The sequence below is a fragment of the Mastigoproctus giganteus genome, chromosome 12, assembly GCF_048544385.1.
Source record: "Mastigoproctus giganteus isolate SK-2022 chromosome 12, ASM4854438v1, whole genome shotgun sequence".
NCBI classification, from domain to species: domain Eukaryota; kingdom Metazoa; phylum Arthropoda; class Arachnida; order Uropygi; family Thelyphonidae; genus Mastigoproctus; species Mastigoproctus giganteus.
Genome location: NC_143586.1, coordinates 91,742,025 through 91,762,157, shown reverse-complemented (window position 1 = coordinate 91,762,157; position 20,133 = coordinate 91,742,025). Strand labels below are relative to the sequence as shown.

Sequence of the window (20,133 nt, the reverse complement as noted above, 5' to 3'; positions counted from 1 at the left end):
TATACATTCCAGTTCGAGCTTTAAACTTTTCAAACCACCCTCTGCTGGCCTGGCAGAAGTATATCGTATTCCCTTCAAATTTGCTTTCTTTGAGCAATGAAAACAGGTTTTTACCATTATGTTGTTGGTACCAATTGGAATCCATTTTTGATTGCAATCTTCCAGCCAAGTTATTAAAAGATTCATTTCATTTCAACTAAAATAGGACTTCTATTCATAGTGCACTGCATACTAAAAAAAATGTTGATGCAACTTTACCTTGTTCTATGTATTCTGTAGATTTGGACAGAATTAGTTGTACCATAGACTCTTTGAGGCCTAGTGCCATGCCGATGCTTGTCTTCCTTGGACTATTATCAAACTATTTAATAATGTCAAGTTTCATATTCAAAGTAATAACTTTACGTTTCTTCTTATCCGATTCCACTGATATATCACTTTCTTTTATAATTATTATTTAGTGTGAAATACAGTAATGGGAAGAGATTGCTTTGACAAATCTGCCTTGGATGGTTGCCTAAGTGAAACTGAGCTTAAGGCAGGATAATGGAGTGGCAGAAGCACAATCTGGCAACACTGTTCACAGATGACAGTTTTTGGGTGTCTTTTTTTTGCATTGTTAAAAATGTTTTGTTTCATAATCGGCAACATTATTCAAAATTTTAGGAAGCACATATAGAGGAATGGTATAAATGTTTGTGACTGTATTAACAGAAACTCACAATGATCAAAAACGCATATATCGAGGTTTACCTGTACTAATTTGAGCTAACTTAAAAGATGTAACTACCATCAGAGGTAAAGGGAAGGGTTTTTCTTTCGTAACAGGTGACTAAGGTGGTCTCAGCCAGTTTTTAAATTCTAGACAGTGGGAGCAACTGATGATGTTATCAAAAGCAAATTCTAAATGGGAAGCATTCAAGATTCCTTGAAGCATTCAAGATTAATGGGAAGCCTAGTAGCTTCCCATTAATCTTGGAAGTTACTAGGCTTTTCATACTAACTAAGAAATACTGTTCAAGATTTAGGCCTAAATGGATGTCAAAGGACTAAAGAGACTTGTGGCAGACACAAAAAATGCATGGGATGCATATAAAGTATCAGGTGACACAGAAGCTTATGATAGATATAAGCAAGTCTGTAATCAAGTCACAAAGGAGGTTAGGCAAGCAAATGCAGATTATGAGAAATCTTTGGGAAAGAGTGCAAAGAAAAACAGCAAAGACTTCTTTGCTTATGTAAACTCTAGAAGGGAGGGGATGACTCTGATTGGTCCACTTGATATTGATGGTTCGACTGCTGATGATCCTTTTCAGATAGCTGAGAAGGATCATCAACATGAGTATTTACACATGTTAATATAAATTTACTCATGTTGATGCAAAATACTCATGAGTATTAAGTATTTTGTATGTACATTCACACATCAGTTGTTTACGGAGGGGAATGCCAAACGTTTATCAAACTGGCAAGGGGAGTTAAAGGATTTTGTAATAACTCAGAGCAAAGTGGAGAAGAAATTGATGAAGTTAAACATAAGAAAGGCACCTGGTGTGGACAGGAACTATCCAGTTATATTATAAAGGAGGCAGCAAAAGAAGTAATCAAACCCTAGCCATAATTATGAGAACACCTTGGATTCAGGGGAGATCCCCACAGACTGGATATGTGGAAATGCATCCCCTATTCACAAAGGAGCTTCAAAGGGTGATATGAGTAATTACAGACCTCTTAGTTTAACTTTTGTTCCGGGGAAAATTATGGAGTCACTAGTTAAAAGGTTGAACATGGAAGACTACTGTACAAATTGGAGCAGTATAGCATTTAAGGGCAAGTTGCTCCTATGGATAAAGGGATGGTTGAGTGGAAGAAAACAGAGAGTGGTAATCAAGGACACTGCTCTTCGTGGACTAATGTTATTAGTGGAGTTTCCCAGGGTTATAACCCAGGGTGGGTCTTAGCCTTCTCAACGATGTTCCACCAATAAGCCAAACTTCAACTTCTTATTCGTGTTGGGCCCATTGTTGTTTTCTTTATTTTGGCAGGGTTGTTATTGACAGTAATGACAGTATGCTACTGCGACAGGATCTAGAAAAGTTGGGCAGATGGGCTCAGAGAAATGGCAACTGAAGTTTAACATTGACAAATGCAAAGTACTGCATATAGGTAGAAGTAACCCGTAATCAATCCATTTAAGGCTTCAAACACCTCAATTAGATCTCTCCACAAGACGCTGCAATTTGCCACAAGATGCTGTCAATATCCCCAGGGGCTCACATCTGGTGAGTATGGGCTTGGCACACCCAGGGTCCTGAGCTGGATATCATCATTTTTTCTCTTTCTTGGTTATTCCCTTCTCTATCTCAGGGTAACTCAGAAATTTTTTTTGGGCTGGTGCAGCAAAAGCCTCAGGCTTCCTTGCACTATATGGCTAACTGTAATAATAATAATAATAATTGCAGTGTGCAAATTGCAGCATCAGCCTCAAGACACTCACTGCAATTTTCAGAACTGAAAACTTTCTAGGTAAGAGCACCCTTTTGTTCCCTTCACCAGTCTGGTTACCCTTCTCGCACCCATTCCAGTAGATCTTCATTATTCCTAAAGTGGGGCCTCCAGATCTGTATACAATACTCAAGATATGGCCTCACTATGGCCATATACAAAGGGATAATCACTTCCTTATCGCTGCTAGCAAAGTTCCTAAATATCATTAACAAAACCCCTGTGAGCTGTCCTGGCACTACTCAAAGAATTTCATATGTAACTGCACAATTGCCCTAGGTCTTTTTCATTCTCCACTACTTTTGAGCGTAGTACCACACAGTTCATAAGTTTGTGATAATCCAATATATTCTCTCAGTTAAGGTGTCTGTAGGTCTGCTGGAGAATGCCAAGGATTTACACCAGGGTTTGACCAGTCCCCTACTATGAGGTGATCAAAAATTGTACTGATCACATAGACTTGTGCTCTTTCATGGGCTTAAAAAGTAAAATTAAATAGAATAGTTTCACCATTCTAAATTAATTTATTTTTCTTCTGAAGTTATAACCCAGGGTGGGTCTTAGCCTTCTCAACGATGTTCCACCAATAAGCCAAACTTCAACTTCTTATTCTCATGGTCTTCAAGTCCTTTTCTATGTCATCCATCCAAATTTTCTGTGGGCTTCCTCTCACCCTCCTCCCTATAGGCTCCATTTCATTATGCTCTTAGCTGTTCTGCTATCATTCATTCTCATAACATGTCCCGCCCAAGGAAGTCTCTGGCTTTTCACAAATCTGATGATGTCCACACCCTGAATAAGATGGTCAAGTTCATGGTTCAATTTGATCCTCCAGGATCCAGCAACATGTTGTACAGGCCCAAAAACTTTTTGTAAAATTCTACGCTCGAACACTCTTTCTAAATTAATTTATATATTAATAAACACAAATTAATGAACAAATTATACATAAATATATATAAATTAATAAACTAAATCAGTAACTTCTTTGAAATTTCAGTTTAATGTCCGAATGTGATTTCAGTTTAGTCATAATGTGATTTTATTGATTATAAACTGAAAATTTATAATCAATAAAATCACATTCATATATTTCTAGATATCTGTCTAGGCCAGTTCTCTGCAGTCCACATTTGGTGGAGAAGTGCATCCCAAACCATGTAATAAAATGCAATTCCTCCATGAAGAAAAATTTATTACACTTATTTAAAAGACTGAGTGCTTTTGTCCAGATTTAAGGACAGAAAAGGGTACTCTTAATATAAAATTCCTCAATTCTGCAAATTGTAACATGCCCTGACAAAGAGACCTGACTAAAGTGTTTAAGGTTTTAAATGAATTGAGTAAACTATATGATGATTACTAAAAGGATGGCTGAAAATCTGCTTTCAGCCAGAGAATGACTGTGTTGGAACAAATTTCCATCTTCTGTTGTGAAAGTGGGCAGTTTCAATAAGTTTAAGAAAGAATTAGACAAATTATTAGAGGAGATGGAAAGATAAAGTGGCTCTTTCTGTATCAGCTTGCTTCCATACATCATTTGCCTAGGCACCTCCGTAGTCAGGTGGGCAGGAGCAGCAGTGCGTAGCACATGCTTCTTGATTAGACCAGGATTCGAACCTGTGACCACCAAATACGGAGGATGTGGAAAGGTCAATATGGCCTTAGTTGCTAATGCTCCTAAAAACCAAAATAACAAAGAAACAAACATCATTTGTCCTCTTAGTCAGGAAACAGCACTGGTTTTGAGTAGTTCTATTTATTAGTAGTAATAGCAGAATTTGTAGTACAGGAATACTTCGAATAGCGCGGTTAATTTGTGAAAAGAATATACCGCACTGTGCGAAACCGTGCTGATCGAGGTATTATTAGTATGTATTTTAATGTAATGTGTTCAGACAATTTGATTGTATGGGTCTAGTTGCAAAAATATATGGGTGTTTGTTTACTATAAATTGATGCACATGGAGTTCTTGCAAAAAAAGAAACTAAAATGATAAAAATGAAAAATACTAGTAAGTACAGTACAAATTATTTTTATTGCAATATGTACATACCAAAAGAATATAAGTGAAGTATTTACTGTATTTTTATTTTGAAAAATAACTGATCAGCTTAGTTTGTACAGTTTTTTATTCTTTTTATCTGCATACATCTCTTTATAACATCGAATGTCATTTTGCAACGCCTGCCTTACTTTCATACCTCATTCGAATCTAGAAGAACACTCAGCGCCATTACATTTCTTCTTTCCACTCATATTTGTGTATAAAGGCGTAACGTTTTTAAAAAATAATCTTTAAAAAAAATATTTGAAAAATATTTTTACAGCTTACACAGAGTCAACGACCTCACCGCTCGGAATCTAGTGTTTACTAATGTATGAATGCTAGCAGAGTCCGTATATAATGTGAGTTGCAACAACAGTCAGCTTGGCCTTGAATCCATAATGCATTGGCCTACGTGCTAGCATAATACATACATGTGAAATGTATTGGAATACCACATGGATATAGGAATACCGCACTATGCAAGGTATTCCTGTATTCATTTATCAGAATGAAAATCTAAAATTATCATTCTGATAAAAACAATGTTTACATCAATCTAATTGATTATATTATTTCAAGGGGCATAAAGAAATAAATCTATGGAGATATATTCCTTTTTACTAGTCTGGGATTGTATATTTGCAGGAATTTTTATTTGCAGGAATGCATAGTGTTTATAAATTAGGAGACTATTATACTACCATCTTGCTGTAAAAATGACTTGGTTTCTTATAAGGCTTATGACAGTAAAAGAGAATGGAACAATTGCCAATTTCTAAATAAATTCTTATCTTTCATTTTCCTGCAGCTCATCTTACTTTTATATTTTCATAAATGTGTAAATCAATTTGTAAGCCATAAAATATTTTGGTGGCAAAAAAAAAATAGAAAATTGGTCTAAATATTAGGCAACTTATTTGTCCCTGCCCATGAAAAAAATTTAACAAAAATGTATCCCTTGTAAAATGAAACAATATAGTACTAAAAATTAAAACTTTTGGAATCCATGAGATCAATAATGATGTTCTTCCCATTTATTTCAATAAATGGAAACAATTTCATTATTAATATCTTAGAGAATACCTTAGTAATAGCTGATAGTTATTTTTTTGTTTGTTGTCACTTCACTTTTCTAAAGAAACTTACTTGAACAAGGTCTTCTCTAGTATCAAATCTAGACAAAAGAATATTTTTACCATCTGACACTCTAGTAACTGAGATATGAAGTCTTCCATTACAGCGTAAATGGGCATCTACAGGAAGCATACGGCGAAGCCCAGTTTCAACTATATGAACTAAGTCAAATGTTGGATGAAATGGACCAAGTGCACGTGCCCGGGCTTTTACAGCCACTCTCAAAATATCACTTGTAACTTCTCCTGTTAACAACAAAATAAGCCAATTTATTTCATGCAGGGCTATAAAACACTTTTAATTATATAAGAGGAAATTTAAGTTTTAACAGATAAAAAGAAAAAAATACATTATTCTAATTTATCTCAATTTATAGTACTGTATTTCCTGAAAAATAAGGCAAACGAACTAGTCATCAAAAAAATAGCATTTTTGTAAAATGCTCAGTAATACAAATAACTTTATTGCTTGTAACTGATCATGTATTTTACCAGAAAAGTATTACTCATGAAAAACACAGAAAACCACAACTAGGGAATGAATATCATTAATCACTCACTCTCTTTTCTTAAAAACTGAGAAATACTTACAGAAATTCTGTACATTGTGAAGACTAGCTCATAATTTCAATTGTCTGGATAACAGAACTGCCTTGAACCTAGAAGCAATACAGTCTGTGCACAAGGCAAATAACAAAAAAGATTCTGACTAAGAACAAGAATTCTGCCCCATCAAGGTCACTACAATCAGAAGCCTATAGAATAACAAAAATATACATTTCCAAAGTGGACAAAACTGATTACATCAATAAACTTGATAATCAGCTGAGAACATCTACACCAAGAATGCTAAAGCTTCTCACCACATCATTTTTTCAAAAGACAACATCCTTTCACCTGACTCCAAGAAAGAAAAGGGCCAAATGACTTCCCCAATACCATAAGCACTGCACCTTTTCTGCAATATCAAAGCACACAAAGGCAGGTTACTGAATGTGGCTCATTGTCAGAGGCAAGAATTATGGCCATAAAGTTATCTCTTCACTGGTAAGTAAGCATCTTCAAGTCGGTATCCTCCTCTCCTTAAGAAGGCTATAGACCTTCTTGACAAGATCCTGCACACAGATAGTCATTAAATGTGATCTTTTTCATTCAGTTTTCAGTTTGTTGCCAGTGTACTATTCCAGGAAACCATGCCATTGTTTGCCTAGAAGAAAAATCAGGTCGGCACAACACCATGGAGTTGCTTCTTCCACATAGTGAGAAAGAGTGGCAAATATAACCTTTGCTAATCAAGTGGCCCTGTCTTAAGATCAGTTGAATTTAAACTTTATATTTTTCTGAATTATAAACTTCTATAACTGACCTAATCCCATTATTCTCAACAGATATTTACCAATGATAATACACATCTAGAAAACCCAATCTCCTTTTCCATATTTTCTTATAAGATTAAGGATTAGCACTTGCAGATTTAGAATTTGCAAAGTTTCTCCTAGGTCATTTCCATCACAACTCTAAAACAATACTGAAGTATTGTATTAGTATTAATAGTGGCAAATGATGCAAGAAATCAAACTCACACAGCATCAGTCAAAAAAAAAAAAAAAAAAAAAAAGGACTTGTTTGTCTAGTTCTTCTTTGAATTTATTTAAATTTCCCACTTCCACAACACTAAATAAAAGTTTGTTCCCACAATCATGGCTGAAGGCAAATTTCCACCCATCTAACCTGTAACCGTTCTTCCTTAATTTTAATTTATGCCCCCCCTTTGTGAGTAATATGAGCAAGAAAAAGAATGCCATCAGCACTGAGCTTGCTCAATCCATTCAAAGTCTTAAACACCTCAGTCAGGTATCCTTGCAGGTGCCTAGTCTCCAGATGCTGCAATTTGCAGAACTGAAGTTAACTGTATCAAGACAGTATTTGTAGAGATCTAAAGATCAGAAGAGGTAAATCCACTACATTCCATGTTCATCCAACATATTTAAGATACAGAATAACTCATTTTTGTAATTATGCATAGTTATTTAATGGTTTATTTTATGTGCAGAGACCTTTTTTTGTGTCAGGTCACCTCTTTATAATCAACTCTACTTTCACTGTTAGTATACATAGCATACGAATGGTGAAAGTAGACTTGTTATTTGATAAGATTACAGCTATAATTCTTCATACTAACACAAAAAATGATATAAGATTGAAGGTTCAAAACCTTCAATCTTATATCATTTTTAAAATTCTGAAAGAATTTGACACTGACATCACTCTAACAGACATTTATCCCCACTCTTATATTGTTTTGGCACACTCTGTGCACTACTTTGCAACAAAGTAGTGCACAAAGTTAATTAAAGAAGAGTTAAAGAAGAAGGGTTAATTAAAGAAGAGTTTAAGATTTTGGTGGCAGTTATATACCCCCCCCCCCTCACCTTCTTTGAACTAAACAAGTCAATCATCATATCATTGCTATTGACTTAATCATACATAAGTAAACACCACTTCATTTGAATGTATTGTCTGTGTATACTTGATGAGAATCAACTGAAAGAGCAAGCTGGCTTTAGGACAGGATTCTCAACTATGGATCACCTTCACGTAATATCACAGCTAATGGAGAAAGCAAATGAATATAAAACACCATTATGCCTGGCATTTGTGGATTATGGAAAGGCATTTGACTCCATACAGCATAAGGCAAAGTTTCGGGCACTGGAAAGACAAGGCATAGATACCCCACATATTATGATTTTGAAGAAAATATATGAGAGTGCTACCTCCTTTATTAGACTAGACAAAGACAGTAGCAAATTTAAAATCGAGAAAGAAGTTTGACAAGGAGACAATATCTCCGAAACTGTTTACTGCTGCCCTTGAGGAAGCATTCAGAAGATTAGACTGGTCGCAGAAAGGAGTCAATGTGAACAGAGAGTACCTAAACCATTTACAATTTGCAGATGACACTGTGGTCATAAGCCACGATCCCAAAGAATTAGAGGAAAATCTTAATCAGTTATGCACAATTAGTAAGGATTTTGGACTAAAGATAAATATGGCTAAAACAAAAGTAATGATGAAAAGTATGCCACAGAAAGGGACAATGATTGAAGGAGCAGTAATTGAAAAGGTGGAGTCATATACTTATCTGGGACAAGTTATTAACTGTAATAATGATAAATGGCTGGAAGTCAAGAGAAGAATAAATTTTGGATGGATAGCATTCAGGAAATACAGTCACATACTGAAGAGCAATATCCCAGTTTGTCTGAAACGTAAAATAATGAACCAATGTATACTCTCCACCATGACTTATGGAAGTGAAACTTGGGCACTCACCAAAAGAATGGAAGAGAAGCTGAGAACTACACAGCGAAGAATGGAACAAATTATATTGGGAATCAGACTGTTAGATAAGAAGAGAAACACATGGATTAGGCAGCAAACTCAAGTAAAGGACATTCTTATCAAAACTAAAGAACTAAAATGGTCTTGGGCAGGACACATAGCTCGAAGACATGATGACAGATGGACTAAGAAAATAACAGAATGGTACCCAAGAGGAGCTAGAAGAAAACCTGGAAGACAAAGGCGGAGATGGATAGATGAAATTCATGAGTTTGTGGGTAGTAAATGGATGGCCAGTGCTCAAAACAGAAGGAACTGGAAAGTTGCTGGAGAGGCCTTCATCCTGCAGTGGATTGAAAATGGCTGTTGATGATGATGATGTATACTTGGATTTCAGGAAAGCTTTTGATGCTTTTGCACATGAAAAACTGCTGTACAAATTGGAGCGGTATGGCATTAAGGGCAAGTTACTGCAATGGATAAAGGTATGGTTGAGTGTGAGATGGCTGAGTGGTAATAAATGGACACTGCTCTATGTGGACTAATGTTATGAGCGGAGTCCCCCAGGGTTCAGTGCTGGGCCCATTGTTGTTTTGTGTATTTATCAATGATATCGATAAAGGTATATCAGGCTTAATGTCCAAGTTTGCAGATAATACAAAGATTGGCAGGGTTGTTAATGACAGTAAAGACAGTATGCTACTGCAGCAGGATCTAGAAGAGCAGGATCTAGTTGCCACTTCTCAGCGAGAAGTGGCAACTGAAGTTTAACATTGACAAATACAAAGTACCCCATAAGGGTAGCAGTAACCCAAGAGAAATGTACCAACCGTGTGGTACTATGCTCAGGGAGGGAGAGAATGAAAAAGACCTGGGGATAATTGTGCAGTCAGATATGAAGTTCTCTGAGTAGTGCAGATGGGCTGCCAGAGGTCATGGAGTTTTGCCAATGATATATAGGAATTTTGCTAGCAGGTGATTATCCCTTTGTATAAGGCGATGGTCAGGCCACACCTTGAGTACTGTATACATGTCTTTAGGCCTCATTTTAGGAAGGATGTAGAGTTGCTGGAATGAGTACAGAGAAGGGCAACAAGATTGGTGAGAGGAACAAATGGGTGCACTTACGAAGAAAGGCTTAAGCTGTGCAAGTTGCAGCATCTGAAGACTAGGCACCTGCGAGGTGATCTGATTGAGGTATATAAGGCCTTGAATGGTCTGAGAAGGCTCAATGCTGACGGGCTATTTCTGCTTGCTCAGATTAAGAACCGGAGGGGGCATAGATTCAAATTGAGGAAAGACAGTTGTAGAATAGATGTGCGGAAGTTTGCCTTTAGCCAACGGGTAGTTGATTGCTGGAACAGACTTCCATCTGTTGTTGTGGAAGTTGATAGCTTAAATAAATTTAAGGCTGAACTAGACAAACATTTGGAGTGACCGGATGGTTTTTTTTTTTTTTTTTTTTTTCTTTGACCGATGCTGTATAAGCTTGCTTTCTGGCATCATATGCCTAAAATGATGCTAATGCTATTTTGTGATTGATAAAAAAGACACCAGAAGATTCAAATCAATTTAGAGAGTTTCTCATTACTCTAATGAAAACTGCAAGTTGCTGATATCAGTGGCTGAAAACTAAAGATTGCTAAAGCATGGATACAATATTTTGAATATGCTGCACATACTTTCAATTCAGAAAACTTTTTTTATAACTAGATATTTGCTATCATTTATTTTTGAATAAAAATAAATGATAGCAAATATGAGGGGGTCTCAAAAAGTTCCCTAACCTAGAAATAACAGCCCTAGAAAGGTGAAACTTCACAGGAACTTTAATCCATTTCTATGTATTCTTCATATATAGTAATAGATTTCTCCCATCTATGGATCAGCCGTTTAATGTCTTGATCACTTTTTGCCTGAAACCACGATTCCACTTCATTCATGAATTCCTGAGATGAATCAAAATGGTGTAGGTGCAATGGTTTCTTTCCTGTACACCCAGCATTTGTCACTGTCACCAACCAATCAAAAAAAGTTCTCAACATCCATATTACACAAATCCAACAGTTGGCAAGAACACTGCATTCGACATTGCATCTGCAAAGGCATCAGCAATCTTGGAACCCATTGTGCGGATGGTCACGTAAAATACTGTGGGCAGACCCATAACTAATTTTCACTGCATTTGTGATGAAATGAATTGACACATGCCTGTCACTCAGCACAAGCTGCTCAACCATCTCACTGTCTGTTGGTTGGTTGGTTTGTTGTCATCTGGAAGTTGATGGCGTTCCTTCTCTCGGCTCGTCAAAGCCACTTGTATGACCACATTGGAACTCCCGTTTCCACTTTTTTTAAGTGTTGTAGGATGGACAATTCTGTCCATGCACAGTTTTCATTTCTTCAACAATTTCCTGAGCTTTCTTTCTCTGCAAATGCAGGAACTTGATCACTGCTCGATACTCCATTTTGTCAACCATAGCATCCTTCCTCAGATTCCGAGATCCACCTCTGGTGTATGATCACCTATGGGAATGAAATTTCACATGTTAGTTATTGAATATGTAGACAACTTATATTAAAAACGGCATCTTCCTACTGATGTTTTATCTATGTCGGGGTATGAACTTTTTGATACCCCCTCGTAAATATGTACAATTAACACATAATGAGATTTTCTATGTGGAAATTTAACCTTGTTCAATGCAAATGCATGAATACCAATATTTTGATAATGGAAAACTGTTTTGAAAAATTACCAACTGCCAGTTCTAAAAATATGGCATTAGTTTACAAATTTGCCTATTGTCCATATGGTGACCTCACCATTCGATGATAAAGATATGCCAAACCAGCCATCTGCATCTATCCAGGTGGCTGGTTTGGCACAGTCCCTAAAGAGCACAGGAAGGGGGGAATGTTCATGAATTTTTCAGAGAGAGGGTGGAATTTGTAGTTTCATGCTGCTATGAGCACTGATGGGATGGTGCTAATCAAATATATTCTGCAGAGAAACTAAATATCCATTCTGCATTTTTCTTTCATTTCATTCAAATTCAAAATTTTAATCCCAAGGTCATAAATGCAAACCTCGTAATTAAATATAAAATAATAAAAAATGGTTACATGTTGGTTTAAATAATTTAAATATTATTTTTTTATAATTTAAATTTACCTTCTATTCACACCTAGTACCTGTACTATGAGTTCTAATACCTTTCTTTTTTTGCAGTTTTCATGAAAAATAAACAAGTTACTTACTGTATGCAGTGCGTTACATTTCATGCACATTAGCAAACCGTAATAAGCCGTGATTTATAACAAAGTAAGTCAACCCACTGATATGAAAATTTGTTACCAAGATTCCTTATATATTATACAGTATAATATATAATTGAAAGTTAACATTCTTAAATGCAAGGTACTACATATGGATGGAAGTAATCCTATTATAACCATGTGGGTGGTACCACACTGCGAGGTGGTGGTTGAAAAAGACCTAGGATAATTATATAATCTGACATGAAATTCTCCACAGTGCAGATAGGTTGCTGGGACAGCTCGTGGTATTCTGTCAATGATATACTGGAATCTTTCCAGTAGGGCCAAGGAGGTAATTATCCCATTGTATGAGGTACTGGTTATTATTATTATTATTATTAGCTATATGGTGCAAGGAAGCCTGAGGCTTATGCTGCACCAGCCAAAAAAAAAATCCATTCGCGAGTAACCCTGAGAGAGAGAGAGAGAGAGAGAGAGAGAGAAGTAGAAGGAAATCACCAAGAAAGAGAAGAATGATGATATCCAGCTCAGGACCCTGGGTGTGCCAAGCCCATACTCACCAGATGTGAGCCCCTGAGGATGTGCTGCACTGTGACGCAAAGAGCAACAAGAATAGTATTTCTGAAAGGGAAACTGGGGAGGGAATACTAAAGAATTAGAACTGAACTTAGCACAGTCTCAGGGGTAAACAAATGTATGTTGAAAATTTGGTAGCAATCGGCATTTTTTGGGTTGATTAATGCAGAAACATACTTTCATTTATGGTGATTTTTGTAAGGAGAGAAGGAATGAGGGCTGTGAAATCGTAACTGAAATTTTCCCAAGGATCAATAGAACGTAGGTTGAAAATTTGGCTTCAATCCGACTTTTCATTCTAGAGTAATACACAAAATATACTTTCATTTATATGAATAGATTTCAATCATATCTGATTGAAATCTATTCAATCAATCATATCTATTCATTTTATATGAATAGATATGATTGATCAGGGATGAAACGAAACATGCTGAAAATGTGATATTTATTGAACTTTTAACTTATTAAGAAGTCTGAACATTTGATGATGTTGTTTGGTTTTTAGGAGCATTAGCAACTAAGGCCATATTGCTCCGGGATATGCGGTGGTCATTCCCTGACCTTTCCGCATCCTCCGTATTTGGTGGTGACGGGCTCGAACCCCGGATAATCAAGAAGCGTGTGCTACGCACTGCTGCTCCTTCCCAGCGGGATTCGAACCCGCGACCTTTGGGTTGCCAGGTAGGCACTTTGCCTACCCGGCTAGCCCGGTCGGCAGGCAACGGAGGCGCCTGAACATTTGATAAAATAATTTCAATACAAGTTAGGTAATGTCCACTGTGTTATATTTCAGGTGCATTCTATTTTTTCTTAAAAATCATTTGATATATATATTTTTTTTCTTTCTCTGTGATTAACTGAGGTGAACATAAAATGCAGTTATCTTCTTATCAATTATCAAGATTATAACTTTACATTCTAAACGTAAAAGTTCTGAACATCACTGTTCAATTTAATTAAAACTGTACAATATTTATTACTCTTCTCCAATTTACTTTTAAGTTTCTTTTCTCTCTGTGCATATATGTGTGGGTATATCTTCACATGCCACACCACGTTCACGAGCCTTACATACGTAACAATACACGCCAAGCGTGCACGAAATGGCTAAAGCTAACAATACTGCATTGAAACTACAATTAATACATGAATTTCTTTTTTCCTTACAAATTGTAGGGAAAAAAGAAATAATTTCCAGATTTCTATTAGTCCAATTTTAATAAAATTTGGGATGGCCAAACAAATCTTTCCATATGAGCCAAATATAAAATTTAATGAAAATCTATCCTCTGAAAGTCCAGTTGTTTTGTGTGGTTATATGGGCGGACATGGTGAAGATAACAGGTGTTTACGCATATATGCTCACATGCCTGAAAATGATATGTTTGTAGATTTTATTCTGAAATGATTTTTAAAAAATGCATATTGTCTACTGTTTTCAGCGCCAAGCTGAATCGGAACAACTTCTGCAGTCAGAACGACTCAACCGCGTCCCCTCTCCCGATTAACAGTATTATTAATATTATCCATATGGTGCAAGGAAGCCTGAAGCTTAGGCTGCACCAGCCCAAAAAAAAAAAAAAATTTCCGAGTACAGTTACCAGAGTTGTGTGTGTGTGTGTGAGAGAGAGAGAGAGAGAGAGAGAGAGAGAGAGAAATCACCAAAAAATATGATATCCAGGTCAGGACCCTGGGTGTGCCAAGCCCATACTTACCAGATGTGAGCCCCTGGGGTTAATATGCACCTACATTATCAATAACCAAGTCCAATGTACTCCTTTTGGACTTGGTTATTAAAGTAGCTTTGAACTCAAGGCAGCTGGTTCAGTCATGGATACCCTTGTCCAAGCACTGATGCCGTAATCTTATAATTTATATTCCTATATGGAAAAGGTATATTTAAAATAAATAAATGCACAAGGCATAATACTTTAAGAGTTTGCTATCTATATAATATCGGTGTTTAGATACACCATAGATAACTCTTAATAAACTACAAAGTAGTTGTTGTAGGCATCATTTGCTGTTTCTCATATTGTGCTCTGCCTTCACGACGAGTTGCCATGATATTGCACTACTTCGAATAAGTAACTCTTCACTAATAGAGAAGACTATTGTTACTTATTCTCAGTTGAGTACCACCACCCAGACAGCACTGTTTCACGGCTATTGGCCGATCATCAGTGGGTGGGCAGGTACCCTGGTAATGCAGACATGACGACCCAGTTGTGAAGTTAATCACACAATATGAGAGATGCCAAGAGGTGTAGATGTCAATATTTAAAATAAATAAATGCACAAGGCACAATATGAGAAACAGCAAATGATGCCTACAACAACTACTTTGTAGTTTATTAAGAGTTATCTATGGTGTATCTAAACACCGATATTATATAGATAGCAAACTCTTAAAGTATTATGCCTTGTGCATTTATTTATTTTAAATATTGACATCTACACCTCTTGGCATCTCTCATATTGTGTGATTAACTTCACAACTGGGTCGTCATGTCTGCATTACCAGGGTACCTGCCCACCCACTGATGATCGGCCAATAGCCGTGAAATAGTGCTGTCTGGGTGGTGGTACTCAACTGAGAATAAGTAACAATAGTCTTCTCTATTAGTGAAGAGTTACTTATTCGAAGTAGTGCAATATCATGGCAACTCGTCGTGAAGGCAGAGCACAATATGAGAAACAGCAAATGATGCCTACAACAACTACTTTGTAGTTTATTAAGAGTTATCTATGGTGTATCTAAACACCGATATTATATGGAAAAGGTATATGGAAAAAACTCTAGCCACCTTACAATAATACAATGAATTACAACAGCATCAAAAAGAATGCACATTTCGTCTTGGAACGAAAATATGGGACTTTATTGGATATTCGCCTTGAATATCCAAAGATAAAACAGAAAATTTTAAAAACTATAACAGCAATACTGCATTGAGGTTAAAAACAGAATATCCATTTCGAGCAAGAAAGTTATGAAACTTACTCTTTTCATAAATATCACTGAACTAGAATACGGCATCCTTCTGCATATATTAGAACTGAAAGGAAATGGGTCTTGGGAAAAAAATAAATGAAATAGAATTATTTTTTAATTAGCAGAGATGCTGTGGCTCCAGGGAAAACTCTGTATGACTCTGCCTTCCCCAACCCCCAGGTGCTCACATCTGGTGAGTATGGGCTTGGCACACCCAGGGTCCTGAGCTGGATATCATCATTCTTCTCTTTCTTGGTGACTCCTTTACTTTTAACTCTCTCTCTCTCTCTCTCAGGGTAACTCGAGAATTTTTTTTTTTTTTTTTTGACCGGTGCAGCATGAGCCTCGGGTTTCCTTGCACCATATGGCTAATAATAATAACCCCCACTTCAATTTTCATCCTTGTAACTAAAAGCTCCAGGCACCAAACCAGATTCCCGCCTCCAATAATTTGTCTAGTTCTCCCTTGAATTTATTCAACTTCCACAACAAGGAACCTTTCTAACCATGGCCTTATACAAAGGGATATGTTATCCCCTTTGTATATACAAAGGGATATGTAACGTTATACACTGTAAATTAAATATTCTCAATGAAAACGATTTAAAATTATCATTAGTATCATTAACTAAAGGAGCAATCATTAAAAAAGTATAACAAATAAAATGGAACTTACCAAGTGGTACACCACATATTAAAGCACATGCTGCTAGTGAACCAACAGAAGCACCACCAATCTTATTCACTAAGACGTGGGGTGCATATTCTTTAATACAGCTGGAAACTCCAACATGATAAATTCCTAAAAATCCACAACCAGCAAATGATAAATTCACTTTTGCGGGATGAGGCTCTAGTAGTGGTGCCATATCCAGACAAGCCGTTTCGATATAATCTGATAAAGGGCGTAAAATGCAGGTTCTTTATAATCGATAATACCTCACTAATTTGCATATAAAAACATAAAAACTGCAATCAACTGAGTATTACATCTATCCAATGCGTGTTGTACAGTATTCTAAAATCTATTACTCCGCACATACATGCGAAAAGTAATCAATCAATGTACGTGAGAGAATTTCTGCTTTAGCAAAACGAAATCATTTATTTAGCTTGTTGTATCTATTAGAAACCATTCCATCAACTGACCGCTGCTGTAAGATTGTAAGAATTCAGTCGACCTACTCAAAATGTAAACACCAATCTCTAATGAAAACTTCCAGAACAAAGCAACACGCTAACCGCACGAAAACTTTTAAATGACCTTGAACACGAATATTGCAAGCGCGAGATATATTGCGTAGTTACAGCATGCTAATTTTTAATTCACTAATTCAAGAACAAGCTCCAAATAAAATATTTCAGCCAAAAATAAGCATTAGCGACAATTTTTGGAGAAGCGAGACACTGCTTTCAACCTGTTCCCTAAACTTGCTAACTGCACCTGATTTAAAGCACTTGGTTGTATTTACCGCATTTTAGAGGATGAAGGTAAGCATTCGTGTTAAAGTGGGCGGAGTTTAAAATCTCACTTGTCATTGGTTGCTGAAAGTGGCGTTATGTTCTGGGCGTGTTTATCTAATTCGCGCCATGGTTGAGCAGCACATGGATATATGTCCATAGTTTACTATTCACTATTTCTTGGGTACAGTTTGAATGGAGCTGGGATATCCGAAGTGGGTTTTGTTTCGACCAGTCAAGAACACACCGAACTGAAGAGCAGCGATTATAACTATGCAAACGTTACAAACGAAACAGGTTTCACTGTTACCAAGTTGTGGTAGGGAAAGAACAGTATTTATCCCCGTTAGATTTTTACAAAACGTGAAAAAATGCTCGTTTTTAATAAAATATATTATTTAATCAATCAAGTGTGTACATAGCATTACCGATGCATTTGAAGAACAGGTACGGTTCCAGCACAATTCACTTCATGCCCGGCCCATATTTATACTATGAAAAAAATAATAATAATAATAAAAATTATAGACACAAGAAGGCTAGCTCATATGATTTCTGAAAGGCATTACGTAGCGAAATCAAATGAAAGAGAAGCATATATAAACCCCAAGGGCTCACATCTGGTGAGTATGGGCTTGGCACACACAGGGTCTTGAGCTGAATATCATCATTCTTCTCTTCTTGGTGATTCCCTTCTCTCTCGCGGGGTAATTCATAATTTTTTTTTTTTTTTTTTGGCTGGTGCAGCATAAGCCTCAGGTTTCCTTGCACCATATGGCTAATAATAATAATAATATTATTATTAGTAATAATATGACTAATAATAATAATAATATTATTAGTAGTAATAATATGACTAATAATAATACTAATAATATAATATTATTATTATTATTATTATTAGCCACATGGTGCAATTATTAAAAACTATTATTAGCCATATGCTAATAATAATAATATTATTATTATAAAGTCATGTCATTGACTTCATATTATATTTTTTTAACTTTATATATTTGCGGTGCAAAAATATAAACGCATAAAAAAATAATAAAAAATGAATAAAATGGTCATGTCAGTGTGCAGAAGCTGTTACTCACCGCTACGTTTGTAGTACAATACTGCTAATTAATAAATGACTTAAACGTTTTTAAATACACTTAATTGCTGTGTTCATGTTTTTTAAAACAGAAGCTGAATATTGTTAACTGAGTGTTGTAAACTGACTCAAATTTTTATATCATTCTCACGCGAGTCCTGGTATTATTTTTTTAGGACTGTACCACTAGCCATTTCTGCTATATGATAGGCATCCCTGGTTCATTCCTAATGCTCCAAAAAACCAAACAATATGGTATTACCGGTAATGATAATAAATAAAGGAGCGGGCAGTGCCGATTTGAACAATGCACCAAACTTGAATGAAAAAGTTATGAAATCTATTTTCAACAAATAAAAACCGGAGAATGGGTTTTATTTTTAAATAAAATTTCCAGATTACCCAAGTCTGTTAACGGCAAGTGTCCAGTTAACGTTTTGTAGTATTTTTAACTTGCTTATTATTATTACCATCTATGTCTACATGTCTTATAAACGAGGTAATTTAATGTAACTTTAAGAAACAGCACCCCCATACATCAGAGTCACGAGCCGCCACTGCTCCTGAGACAGGTATCTTGGTTATTACTACATCCTCGTCCTAGCACTGCTAGTTAAAGCATCCAACGTCATCCACTGCAATTCATTATAGAAATGTCTTTAAAATTTTCAAAATTGTACAGCATTAATCTTAGAAGCGTTACGTTCTTACCCATTAGCCATGTGGGTTTGATTATTATTATTATCATCTGTTTATTAACCTTAGGTTCACCCCCTGAACAACCAGTGGACTAGAAGGGTGTACAAATATATATATTTTAAATACAGCGTACAATTTTATACAAATTTTTGATATTTAAAATAATGACATTGTTTAGAAAATTATATTTACTTAATAGCAGTAACTTTAAAATAAAATTGATATTAAATTAATATTGTAATTACAAATACAGGTTGTTCTACATATTTTTTCTGTCGTTACAATTTGCTTTGCTTTATATTTTTGCATTAAATTGTTTACATTTCTCATACAAATGAAGCTCGCATTTTATAATAATTCTGGTGATTTGGTCAAGATTTCATCGATAATTTGGCTTCTGTATCTTCTATTTTCTCCAAACATATTTGGATCTATGGAGCAGGTGTTGAATCATGTTACACAGGAACATTCCTTTCAGGCAGTCCAGGATAGTGAGCTTCATCCTAAGTGGACGTTGCCCGCTCTGGTGGTTTCTATTGCTTGCTTGGGAAATGAGATAATATCCTCTATCGATGGGGCATCGACGTTTAGAGAATATCTCTAAACGTGCTGGAGTTCGTTTCTATTTTATATTTACTCTTGTTTTATTATTTATTTTGTTTTTGTCTTTTATGTTTTGCGATTTTCTTAATTTACTAACACGCAATCGAAAATGCTTCGGTAACTCCAAGACAGATAGATGGCTATAAAAAGCATTCGGATAAATTGGTTTGATGAAAGCTTTTAACAATTTCTAAATTATTTTGGAAAAAAAAAAAAAAAAAAAAAACTTAGCAAAATGCTTTTATCATTTTGAAACATTATGGATTAAATTTTTAAAAATTGCTTCCTACCTATTGCAGGGAACCGGTAATGATAATAAATAAATAATGAGATTACTAAATAAAATATACCTAAAATCCAAAACATAATCCTTGATCTTTC

The 20,133-nt window shown here is 35.7% G+C and overlaps 1 protein-coding gene across 1 annotated transcript in view; it reads right to left on the bottom strand.

Moving 5' to 3' along the window:
* Window positions 1-17,297, bottom strand: part of LOC150077273 (patatin-like phospholipase domain-containing protein 2) — a 79,691-nt gene extending 62,394 nt beyond the window's left edge. The window contains exons 1-2 of the mRNA XM_090386834.1: window positions 16,567-17,297; window positions 5,703-5,935 (exon numbers count right to left, since the gene is read on the bottom strand). Of these exons, the coding sequence (XP_090242960.1) occupies window positions 5,703-5,935; window positions 16,567-16,759 (426 nt within the window). The 5' untranslated portion in view covers window positions 16,760-17,297. The remainder of the gene's footprint in view (window positions 1-5,702; window positions 5,936-16,566) is intronic.
* Window positions 17,298-20,133: the final 2,836 nt, after the last annotated feature.